We start from the raw sequence: 12,554 nt of genomic DNA, 5'->3' as shown, positions 1-12,554 counted from the left end.
GTAGGTGTCAGTTGAATGATGAAACTGAGCATGTGCGACCACTTCAGCAATGCTACTGAAGTGGACAAAGAAATAAGGAAAATAACAAGCAGCAGGTGGCGTTATACAGATACATTTTATTGAATAACTCTGTGACTATACTAAATATTTAATTACATGCAATCACAAAAGTATTCAGAAAAAAGTCGCTGGTTTGAGAAATGTAGAATATATTTCGTGGGACAACCCCTTTAAGGAATCTATCCTGCCATGCCACCCATCTGTCCTGATTAGAGATAAGCAAATCTGTGAAATTTTGATCTGCCAGTGTTTAGATGCCGTATTTCCCATGATGTAGCCATTTTTCCCCAGGCAAAGGAGGTGGAAATGTGGGTCTGAAATATTTGTCCGTCTGCCTAATGGGATTCTCCAGTTCCAATTCTAGGCTGGCAGACATTATTATGTTTAAAGGGGTTGTCCCACAGGATACGTGATAAATGCCTGATTTTTAAGGGTCCCCCACAAGGTAGACTAGTGGAGAGATGGCCATGCATGGGCTCTTCCACATGTAACTGTTAGAGCGCTGTACTTGGCTGTTTTTGTCGGCCCATAGACATTCAGTGTTGCGGCACGCCGCTTGAACAACCCTTAAAAGTATTTTTTTAATGCAGTCATGAGAGGATGAAGAATGGGAGCTCGGAACCCCCATTCTAGTGATCAGTGGGGGTCCCAGCCATGAGGCTCAAAATAATTGGACATTTATTACCTTTCCTTTGGACAAATGATAAATGTCCTTTGCGGGTGTTTCTGTTAGTGGAGTGGGGAGCAGCACCATGGAATGAATGGGTGACTTTATAGCATATGTAGCAGAAGAAAGTGCAAGTGCGAGCTGGCACCATGTTTAAAGACCATACAGTGCCATACATGTATGGTGCTGGTAGAGAACGGGTTTATGCGTAAGTTTTGTTATTAGGCTACTTTCACACTAGCGTTTTTGCTGGTTCCGGCAGGGTCCAGCAAAAACGCTTCCGTTACTGATAATACAACCATCTACATCCGTTTGAACGGATCCGATTGTATTATCTTTAACATATTTTTAACATTGCCAAAACGGATCCCTCATTAACTCCATTGAAAGTCAATGGGGGACGGATCCGTTTTCTATTGTGGCAGATTGTGCCAGAGAAAATGGATCCGTCCCCATTGACTTGCATTAGGGTCATGTTTTTCTCCGCATCCCCAGGACTGAAAGCAAAATACAACATGTTGCGGTTTTTTCTCCAGTCTGGGAACGCAACTAAGCAGAACAGAATGCATTTTGGAGCACTCCGTTCTGTTCAGTTCAGTTTTGCTCCTATTGACGATGAACGGGGACAAAACTGAAGCGTTTTTTCCAGTATTGAGCCCCTATGACGGAACTCAATACCGGAAAACTTTAACGCTAGTGTGAAAGTAGCCTTAGAGATGAGAAAACTTTGTCGCAAATCACTTTCCATTTTATGGAGCGAGCACAATGACGGGGAACAGCAATCACACCACCCCGTCATTTAAACCCTCAGATGCTGTGTTCAACACTGATCGTGGCATCTGTGACTCACATTCAGCCTTTCAGGGATTAATCAGGGGTTATGCACACGACCGTGGTGTGTTTTGCGGTCCACAAATCGCGGATCCGCAAAACACGAATGGCGTCCGTACGCGTTCCGCAATTTGCAGAATGGCACGGACAGCCTTTAATATAAATGCCTATTCTTGTCCGCAAAGCGCGGACAAGAATAGGACATGTTATATTTTTTTAGCGGGGCCACGGAACGGAGCAATGAATGGGTCCGCATCCGAGCCGCCAAAACAGCGGCTCGGATGCGGACCAAAACAACGGCCGTGTGCATGAGGCCTAAAAAGAACATTATACTCACCTCATCCACTTGCTAATAGAGATGCTGTCTGCTCCCATCTTGATGGAAGATGTCACTGCGCACGCCCAACGTGGTCACGTGGTGACTTCATCGCAGGTCCTTTGACAGGTTTTCTTCAATCAAGACAGGAGCTGACGGCCTCTCCATGAGCAAGTGGATGAGGTGAGTATAATTTTTTTTTAGCCACCATTTTAGGCAAAATAGATTTGTTAACACAAAGAGCAAGGAAATTTGGCTTCGAGACAAATCAAATTTATCCTAAAATTCTGATTGAATTCTACTTCAGATACTTCGATTCGCTCAACACTATTTTTTATCTTTATGTGCACTTCTGATTGCAAGAAAATGAAGTTTGAAGGGTATGCAAATAAGACTCAAAGTGCCCAGAAGGGTGTTTCTAATCTTTCAAAGAGCCCAAGCCCACCACCTCAATGAGGCCAAACCCACCTCCTCAAAGACCCCAAGCCTGCCTCCTCAAAGAGGCAGTCCACAGTACATGCTATGGGCCGTGGCCTCACTGTATGTTCTGCACATACTTAGCGCACCTGGCTTCATTACTACAGGACCACCAGAAGTGAAGCCAGCAGCACTGGGCATGCACAGTACATAAGTAAGGCCTGAAACATTAGAAACACCCTACTGGGCACTTTGAGCCTTATTTGCATATCCTACAAACTTAATTTTCTTGCGATTGGAAGTGCATAAAAAGATAACAAGGTACGGATTAACTGGAGTCTGAGTGCAAATATTGGTGACAGATTTCCTTTAAGCCCATTTTTTCAACAGTAGATACTTAAATCAAAAAATCATATAAAACATATATGTATCAATATTGTAGTCTGGAGGAACATCTATCTCTTGTTTCCTTGTATTTTCCGATCCAATTCTTTATACACTATTATTCTAACCACCTGGAGAGAATGACTCTTCTGAAATCTTTTTGTATTTGATCTCAAACTGAGATATCTCATCCTTGACCTCAGCAGTGAGAACTAATTATGGTCCTGACGAGTGAGATCTTTAATTATCCTTTTCACCGGACATCTTAAATGATGTTCATAAATATAATTGTCCATCAGCCATTCTTTCTTCTATTCAGAGGAATGCGGCATAAAGCTAAAGACAACGACATTGTACAAAAAGGATAATGGACACAAAACCCAAATTCAGTCTGAAGCCATGTCAGTGTCAGGAATCATAGGAACCATAGGAGGGAGGAAGACATGGCATGGGCAGGACAAGGAACAGGGTAAAGGAGTTCAAGAGGTTTTCTTGTCTGTTAGGCCTCATGCACAAGGCCGTTGCCCGGCCGTGCCCGTATTGCGGCCCGCAAACAGCATACATACTTGAATAGGTCTGTAATCCGAAAGGAGCGGTGTGGAACAGAGGCACGGAACCCCATGGAGTTTTCCAAAACCCACTTTTTTAAGGACCAATTCAGTTATGAAGTCACTTTGTTGGTCTTACATAACAGAAACCACCATAAATGACTCCATTTTAGAAACTACACCACTCAAGTTATTCAAATATAACTTTACAAACTTTGTTAACCATTTAGGTGTTCCACAAGAATTAAAGGAAAATTGAGGAGACATATCAAAATGTAACTTTTTTTTGAAGATTTTCCATTTTAATCTATTTAGATTGGACGACTGAGGTGTGATGCTCAATTTCAACTTAAAGAGGTTATCCCACTTCGCCTTTTCATACATACCTGCTGCCAGCGCGCCGTTCACTTCCTGGATTCTGGCTGGGGGCGGGCTTCATCTTGATTGAAGTCTTCTCCCGGCCGCGCGCTGGACTGAACGGGCACGCCGCCGTGCATGCGCCATGGTGACTTATTCCTGGCCAGTATAGTACAGAGCCGGCGTGCGCGCTCGCGGCTCTGTACTATTCTGGCAAGGAAGAAGTCACCATCGCGCATGTGCATCGGCGTGCGCGTTCAGGACAGCGAGCGGCCCGGCCGGGAGAAAAGAAGGAGTCTTCTGCACAAGTGCGGCCACCGGGATTCCGGAGAAGAGCAGTCGCCGTAACCACGGGAGACCGAATGACAACAATGAGGTAAGTGGGGATGAATTTTATCCTAAACGGTGGGAATTTGTTAATCAAATATATTTACAAAAATGATCACTGTCAAATCATTAACAGATTTAACAGTGATCATTATGATGAGATAACCCCTTTAACACACACAGGTAGATTGCTGACACACTATGGGTATTGCTGCAAAAATCACATATATGTGCTGCTTACCTGTAATTAAATTTAAAGACCCTCCAAAATAAATAATTAAATTGCAACTATGTGAAAAACTGAAAATACGTAAACGGACGACTGATGCTCAATTTATAATTAATCCACACAGGTAAGTTGCTGCTATACCTTGTGTCTTGTAGTAATCGCATACTGTATATATATTCTGGTTTAATTACATTTACCAAACCCCAAAAAAATTAAATTCAAACCAAGTGAAAACTGAAAATACATAAATGGACGACTGAGACTTGACGATCAATTTCTCCTTAATACACACAGGTAGATTGTTGCTATACCTTGTGTCTGGTAATAATCACATACCGTATTTTCCGCTTTATAAGACGCACCTGATGATAAGACACACCTAGGTTTTTGAGGCGGAAAATAAGAAAAAATATATTTTAAACCAAAAGGTGTGCTTTTGGTGGGTTTTGAACTATTGGTGGTCTGTGGATGACACTATTATAGGGGATCTGTGGATGACACTGTTATGGAGGGGATCTGTGGATGACACACTTATGGGGGATCTGTGGATGACACTTATGGGGGATCTGTGGATCACACTGTTATGGGGGATCTGTGGATGACACACTTATGGGGGATCTGTGGATGACACACTTATGGGGGGATCTGTGGATGACACACTTATGGGGGGATCTGTGGATGACACTGTTATGGGGGATCTGTGGATGACACTGTTATGGGGGATTTGTGGATGACACACTGTTATGAGGAATCTGTGGATGACACTTATGTCATTATAACACCCATCATCCTAAAGAATACACTGATGTACTGTACATTGGTGTATTCTCAAGGATGATTGGAGTTATAGTCAGATTAAATATAAACACTATCCAGGGACTGTTCTGTCATTGGCATGTGTTTATATTAAATATGACTATAACCCCCCTCATCCATAGGAATCCACCTATATACTGCAGTACATGGGTGGATTCCTATGGATGAGGGGGGTTATAGTCATATTTAATATAAACACATGCCAATTACCGAACAGTCCCTGGACAGTGTTTATATTAAATACTATAACCCCCCTCATCCATAGGAATCCACTTATACACTGCAGTACATGGGGTTGTATGAGCAGAGAGCAGCAGGGCTGGCAGGCACAATAACAGAGTCGCTGGAGCGCACAGTGTGACAGGCATCCAGCAGATAGACGAGAAGACCGGGACCCTGGAGCTCAGGTCAGTGCCGGGGTCCCCCGGCAGCAGCTGGAGGGGACAGGGGGGAGAAGATTATACTTACTGGAGCTGCAGGCTCCGATCCCGGGTGCGCACCAGACGTGCGGGCTGGCGGCCGAAGGAGGGGACAGGGGGAAAAATGTTCACTTACAGGAGCTGAGGACTCCGGTGCCGGATGCGCACCGGACGTGCGGGCTGGCGGCTGGAGGAGGGGACAGGGGGAAAACACTTTAACTTACTGGAGCTGCGGGCTCCCGTCCCGGGCGCTGGCAGCAGCAGAGCATAATAAGTGAAGCCGCCAGCCTGCCCATCCCTAGTGCGGTCTTGTTAAGGAAGAGCGGGCTGGCAGCAGAAGCCTTCAGTGAAGCTTTCAGACCACCCAACAGTTTAATGGCCACCTAATTTGCATCGCATTCATTTTATAAGACGCAGTGACTTTTCCCCTCCACTTTGGAGGGAAAAAAAGTGCGTCTTATAAAACGAAAAATACAGTACACAGTATATGTTGGTTTAATTACATTTAACAATCCCAAAAAATTAAAATGCAACCGCGTGGAAACTGAAAATACATAAATAGACGATTGAGGCATGACACTTAATTTCACCTTAACACACAAAAGTAGATCGCTGCCAGACTGTGGGTATTTTTGCAGTAATGACATATACATACTGCTTAATTAAATTGAAAGCACCCCCCTCCCAAAAAAAAAATTTAAATTTAATTGCGATGTCAGCGCTATATAAGTGTATAAAATAAATAAATACTTCCCTATCACTAGTTCACTAGTTGTCTTTCCTTGGAATACTTTCTTGGAGAAGAGTCCGGGCGCAGGGAGAAGAGTCCGGGCACAGGGAGAAGAATCCGGGCACAGGGAGAAGAGTCCCGGCACAGGGAGAAGAGTCCCGGCACAGGGAGAAGAGTCCGGGCACAGGGAGAAGAGTCCTGGCACAGGGAGAAGAGTCCGGGCACAGGGAGATGAGTCCTGGCACAGGGCGAAGAGTCCGCGCACAGGGCGAAGAGTCCGCGCACAGGGCGAAGAGTCCGGGCACAGGGAGAAGAGTCCGGGCACAGGGAGAAGAGTCCGGGCACAGGGAGAAGAGTCCGAGCACAGGGCGAAGAGTCCAGGCACAGGGAGAAGAGTCCGGGCACAGGGAGAAGAGTCCGGGCACAGGGAGAAGAGTCCGAGCACAGGGCGAAGAGTCCGAGCACAGGGCGAAGAGTCCTAGCACAGGGCGAAGAGTCCGAGCCGGGGCGAAGAGTCCGAGCACAGGGCGAAGAGTCCGGGCACAGGGAGAAGAGTCCTAGCACATGGCAAAGAGTCCGAGCACAGGACGAAGAGTCCGAACAAATGGAGAAGTATCTTGGCAAAGAGAGAAGAGACTGACCCCTGCTGTTCTTGATTGACAGGTCTCTCCCTATATGCTGTCAGTCAAGCTGAACAGGTTGGGAGAATCTGAACAGAGGACTCTTCTGCTGGACTCCTCTTCTTGTGCTCAGCTTGTTTTCTCTGAAGGCATTCCAGAGTAACACATACCACACTGTAATGAGGGAGCCTACAGGGATTTCAGAGCCAGGCAGCATGAAACGGATAACAGGTTCCTTTAAAGGCCAAAAGTGTCTCAGTCCATAAGGGGTTAATGCTTTGGCTGATCGATGTACAGTATATTCTATTAAATCACGTTTGCTGCAGTGCCGGCATTAATATAATGAATACGTCTTGCTATCTCATTACTGTATTTTGACTGTCTCACATGTAAAGCCCATACATTTTAAATAGCGGAATATTTTACTTAAAAAGCAATTAACATCTCATCCAGCATACGGCTTAATTAATGAGAACCTCTCTCGGAGGTTCAGGTAAGATCAGGGAATGAAGAAACAGCAGATGAATGTATTAGCCTGGAGAAAGAACTGACATGAATGATGCAGAGAAAAAATAAATTTTAAATTCGGTAGGGGCGATCGGCTGGTTGCTGCTGGAACATCCTTGGACGGTCAGTGACATACTTTTACTTAAAGGGTTTCTGTCAGCAGAAAAATGGGTATTAACCTGGCTGACCTTAGCGATGTGCTAATGTCATCTGAACATGACTATATTACTCTCATGTCACTATGTGCCGCCGTTATTTAGAAAAAATGAACTTTTATAATATGCAAATGAGCCTCTAAGAGCTGGGGGGGGGGGAGTGCATTGCACCTGCCCCGGCCTAGAGGCTCCGTTCGCCCACCTCTTTCCACGCCCTTCTACACTTGATTGACGGGGCCAGGCTAGCGTTGGTCTCCTGTCTGCCGGGGAAATCTCACGCCTTCAGTATTCGGCACAGGCACAGTGAGGGAAGAACGCTCGCCGAATACGTTGCAGTGAGGAAGCCGGCAGCCAGCAAGAGTCCTTCCCTCACTGCGCCTGCGCCAAATACTGAACGGGAACTGATTATCATTGGGGCTTTAGGGTGTTGGGCCCCTTTGAAGGGATAGGTCATTGGACCTATTCCTTAGGATATCAGATTGATGGGGATGTAACATCTTGCACCCCCATCAATCATCTGCTTGGGAGTAGCTCTGGCCCTGGAAGTAGCTCTCCGAACTCCACAGCTCCGTCCGCTGTGCAGTGGACGGAGCTGGTTATTGCAGTGCTGCCCCAACTGAAGTGAATGGTGGCAGCGCTGCAGTAGTTCAGGTATGGTGTCATACACTGCTGAGGCCAGTGACTAGCTGCAGTGGTATAAAGCACATATACAACAATAAATTGCTGGCTACAGCCTGGGGATAGAGGGAGCTCAGCAAGAGCTTAAAGGGGTTATCCAAGACTAATAAAGACCTCCCAGAATGGCTGACCTGCGATGGTGATCATACCTACCTATCCACTGGGCTTGGTCTCTTCCTTACTGAAATCCACATCTGTCAATGGGTGGACATGGAACCAGTTGTTGGGGAGCACGTCGCCGGTGCGGCCTGTGATTGGCTGCAGTGGTCACGCGTCCACCCATTGACAGATGATGATTGCAGCGCTCCGGGGAGAGGAAGTGCTGGCCCGAGAACGACAGAGAGGTCGAATCCTGCAGCGGGGATTAGGAAAGTCTGACCACGACAGAAGACCTCTCACTCTGGGAGGTCTTTATTAGTCTTGGATAACCCCTTTAGGTGTTTTATTATTTTACTAGGTTCCCAGCAGTTTGATAAAATAAGAAGAAGAAAAAAAACTTGTGAAAACCTCTTAAAGATTATGAGCACCAATGGGGACAGGGAATATGAATATAACCCCTTCACCACCCTAGACCACTAGGGTACTAACCACAAAGCAAATCTAAGACCACCAAACCACACAATGGGAAAATATAAGGAAGCCTTCTGCATTTTATTAGTTTTCAATGGGTCCATGGTTCACATTCTACAGACATAGGGGCATTTGCTACTGAAATTGCACATGTTTTGGAGGCTTTGGCGTCTCGTTCGACTATTTTGATTTTTTTAAGACCAATTCAGAAGTTTTCTTTGAGATATTTTCCAACTTATTTATGTAGGTGTGCCTTTTTTTTGTTGCAGGTGTGGCGTACTTTTCTTCGTCTGTTTCCAGTGGTGAAGTGCAATATTTTTTGCATTAAAAGTCGTTCTTTCCTGTAGATATGCAACTTTTCTCCGCAAAGATGCAACTTTTTTTATGCACAAGTAAATTAGACCAGTCTAGGTGAATATGAACTTGTCCTACTGAAAAACCACCACCAGAGGTCAGTAAGGGCTCATGCACGCGACCGTTGGATGGCTTGCGCCCTGCAAATTGCAGATCTGGAAAACACAGACGCCATATATTGCGAAACCGGCCGGCCCCAGATAGAACAGTCCTATCCTTGTCCATAATGCGGACAATAATAGGACACGTTCTATATTTTTGCAGAACGGCCATGGACACTGAGTGCATGTGGAGTCATTTGCGTTTTTTGCGGTCCCATTAAAGTGAATAGTTCTGCATACAGGCCTAAAAAAAATGGAACGGACACGGAAAAAAAATACGTTTCTGTGCACGAGCCCTTATAGCAATAAGACTAGCCTAATTCATCAACTAGGACTTTTAATAAATACTCGGCAGAAGAAAGACAGATGAATGAAATACGCCTGTCTAATTTTATGGCCTAGAAACAGACGAGCTTGATAAATGTGCCCCATAGTATGTCATTTTGCAGAATGGACATATGGACGCAGGAAGCACACACATGATCCGTGTTCTTTCTGCATCCGCGTGTCCTTTTTCGCAAAAAGATAGAACATGTGTTATACTTGTCCACAGAATGTGGACCGCTGACCCATTGAAGTCGTTGGGTCTGAAAAAAATGCGGATGCAACACGGACAGCATCCGTACGGTCGTGTTATGAGGCCTTATAGAAGATGTGATGTCCGTGAAAAATAAGCCCCGTTAGCACATCCTGTATATGAGGCCATGTTTTCAGGAATATCAGTGTGTAAAGTGCCCAAATCATTTCACCAGTTTAACTCAACGCATGTAGAAGAAAAGAATCTTCTTACCAATTAGTCCACACGACTGGTTCCCAGCAGAGTGAAGGTCTCTGTGCCGCCGCCGCCGCCGCTGGTGAGCCGCTTCTCTCTTGTACATTATATGCTTATGCTGCCTCCCTGCAGCTTCTTTATTATGCAAAGGTTCAATGAAATAATCTCCGTGGGGGAGACGGAAAAATCCGGCCTGAAAAATAGAAACAAAACGTGAGATGGAAATTATGTACGGAAACTGAATAATGTAACTATTAATGCCGCACTAATATGGTATCTACAAGTGGTACTCCCAGGCTGCCTCATGTACATGCCTCCTATACAGAGTACGCTACGTCAGACTTGCTCTTTTTAATATGGGGGTAGTAAATATTTCTTAAGGGCAGAAATTTCGGCAGTTTCTGCTAAAGATTTTGCCGTAGTTTCCTGCATTTTAATTGCTCAGAATATTATAGGGGGGTTGTCCAGGATTAGGAAAACATGGTTGCTTTCTTACAAAAAATAGCGCGACCCCCCCACACAGGTTGTGCCTGGTATTGCAGCTGGTAATGAATAAGGGTTCATGCACACGACTGCATGTATTTTGCGGTCCGCAAACACGGATCAGCAAAAAAACGGATGATGTCCACGTTGCATCCATTTTTTTGCCGATCCATTGCGGAAAGGACATGCGGACGTATGGACACTGAATGCACACGGAGTCTTTTTTTTTCAAGCCCCCATTGAAGTGAATGGTTCTGCATATGGACGTTCGTGTGCATGAGCCCTAAGACTGAGCTGCAATATCAGACACAACATGAGGACAGGTATAGTGCTGTTTTTTTTTTGTTTTGTTTTTTGCATACTGCAAATTGCAACCAAATTCAGCAAGTAGAACTATTGGTTAACCTCAGATATACCTCTCAGAGAGATCATAAAGTGCTCAAATAACTTGAAGTGAGAGTACAGATACTGAAGAGAGAAATACATCCACCATTTTATGTTTAAAGACAAGACTGAACAGTTGAACCACCATCTTATGCATACCGCCATTTTGTGATATCTTTTCAACACGTGTTTTGTACATGGACTATCTGCTGCGGAGGCGGCAGTGTTATATATGAAGAAAAGTTGAAGTTAATAAAGAAGTTATTTGAAGCATTTGGTGTGCTCTTTAAACCTACTGTTTCCATAGAACGGCGCTAGAGGAATTACAGAGTAATACAGTCTGGTTAGACTAAAAGTCAGAGATATCAAAATTCTTCCAATGCCACAGCGCAAAAGGCACTTCATAGTGCTGCGCCTGCCGCATATAGGATCTTACAAAAAGATACAGCAGTCCATTTCCATGTCCGGCCCACGGTGGAGATCATTCCTACCTGGTGTCTAACGTTCCTAAGCCATCTCTTCCTCTCCCTGCCGCGCTATGATCAATATCCATCGTCAGGGGGACACATGACCGCTGCAGCCAATCACAGGCCATAGCGTTTACACAGCGGCAGGAGCCAGGTAAGTATGATCTCCAACGCTGGCCGCTCTGGGAAGTCTATCTGACTCTTGGATAACCCCTTGAAGGACAGTCCATCAATATCTGATCAGGGAGATCCAAAATCCGGCACTCCAATGGGAGCAGCGTCGCAGTTACCAGCTCTGTTCTCTACAGAAATGGACGGAGCTGTGCAGAACTGGTGCTGGAGCTACTGCAGGACAGCGGATCGGGTGAGGATGTGTGTCGGACCTCCACAGATCAGGTAATGATGTGTATGAAACCCATGTGAACATAGCCTTTGTACTTCAAAGCAGTGTTGAAGGCATGGCCTGCAAGGCTAACACTTGTGGCATATTTGGAGGCCTTAGTTAGCCCCTTGGGAGCCACGATAACCCATCAAAATGCCATAATGGGCTGACAGCGAGAGCTCCCTCCTTCATTCAAACTCTGCAGCATTCGCTATTGATCTCAGCCTCCAAAATCAGCCATGACTCTGATCCATGCCACTGCAGCGCGCACCTGCTGATGATAAAGCAGACGCAGCGCCATCTACTGGACGTACTGTGTACTGTTTTGTCCTATTGTGGTCAGACCTCAGCAAGGATGGAATATACTGTCTGCTCTTCAGGGAGATGGGAGGTGGCATCAATGTAGGAATCACTTAAATAGACAATTTGATCAATTCTTCCAGTATAGAAAAGCTATGAAGACAACGTGAGACATACCGTACCATACAGATGATGTAGCAAATGTTAACCCATTAGTGAGTTTTTCTTAATTTTTTTGATCGTTGAGTTCCAAGAGCTAGAACTTTTTTTTATGTAAAAACAGCAATACCACCACTGAGTCGTAAATTTTGCGGCATACATTTTTTGGAATAAGTAAAATGATACCAGTGATACCAAATACGTATGCCTTTTTTAATAAAATCCCTTAAAAAAACAAAAAAACAAACACAAAACGTTATTGCATCGATGCATCTCAAGGTCCATAACTTTTTTTTATTATTCCTTCTACAGAGATGAGTGACAGCTTTTGGCAGATTTTGGCGGGACAACTTGTAGTTTTCATTTCTATAATTTTGGAGCACCTTGCACTGTTTGATTGCTTGTTATTTTGATGGCAAATAAGCAAAAAACTGCAATTCTGGCTTTTTTGTATTTTTGCATGGGGTAAATTACATGATGGCTGTATAGTGCACGTTGTTACGGATGCAGCTATGCTAAAT

General features: G+C 44.8%; 1 protein-coding gene across 1 annotated transcript in view; it reads right to left on the bottom strand.

Moving 5' to 3' along the window:
• Nucleotides 1–12,554, bottom strand: part of ADAMTS12 (ADAM metallopeptidase with thrombospondin type 1 motif 12) — a 527,800-nt gene that overhangs the window by 328,225 nt on the left and 187,021 nt on the right. The window contains 1 exon segment of the mRNA XM_040421001.1: nt 9,877–10,051. Within this exon segment, the coding sequence (XP_040276935.1) occupies nt 9,877–10,051 (175 nt within the window).

This window comes from Bufo bufo, chromosome 2, assembly GCF_905171765.1.
Source record: "Bufo bufo chromosome 2, aBufBuf1.1, whole genome shotgun sequence".
In the NCBI taxonomy this organism is placed as follows: domain Eukaryota; kingdom Metazoa; phylum Chordata; class Amphibia; order Anura; family Bufonidae; genus Bufo; species Bufo bufo.
This window is presented reverse-complemented; position numbering and strand designations above follow the sequence as displayed.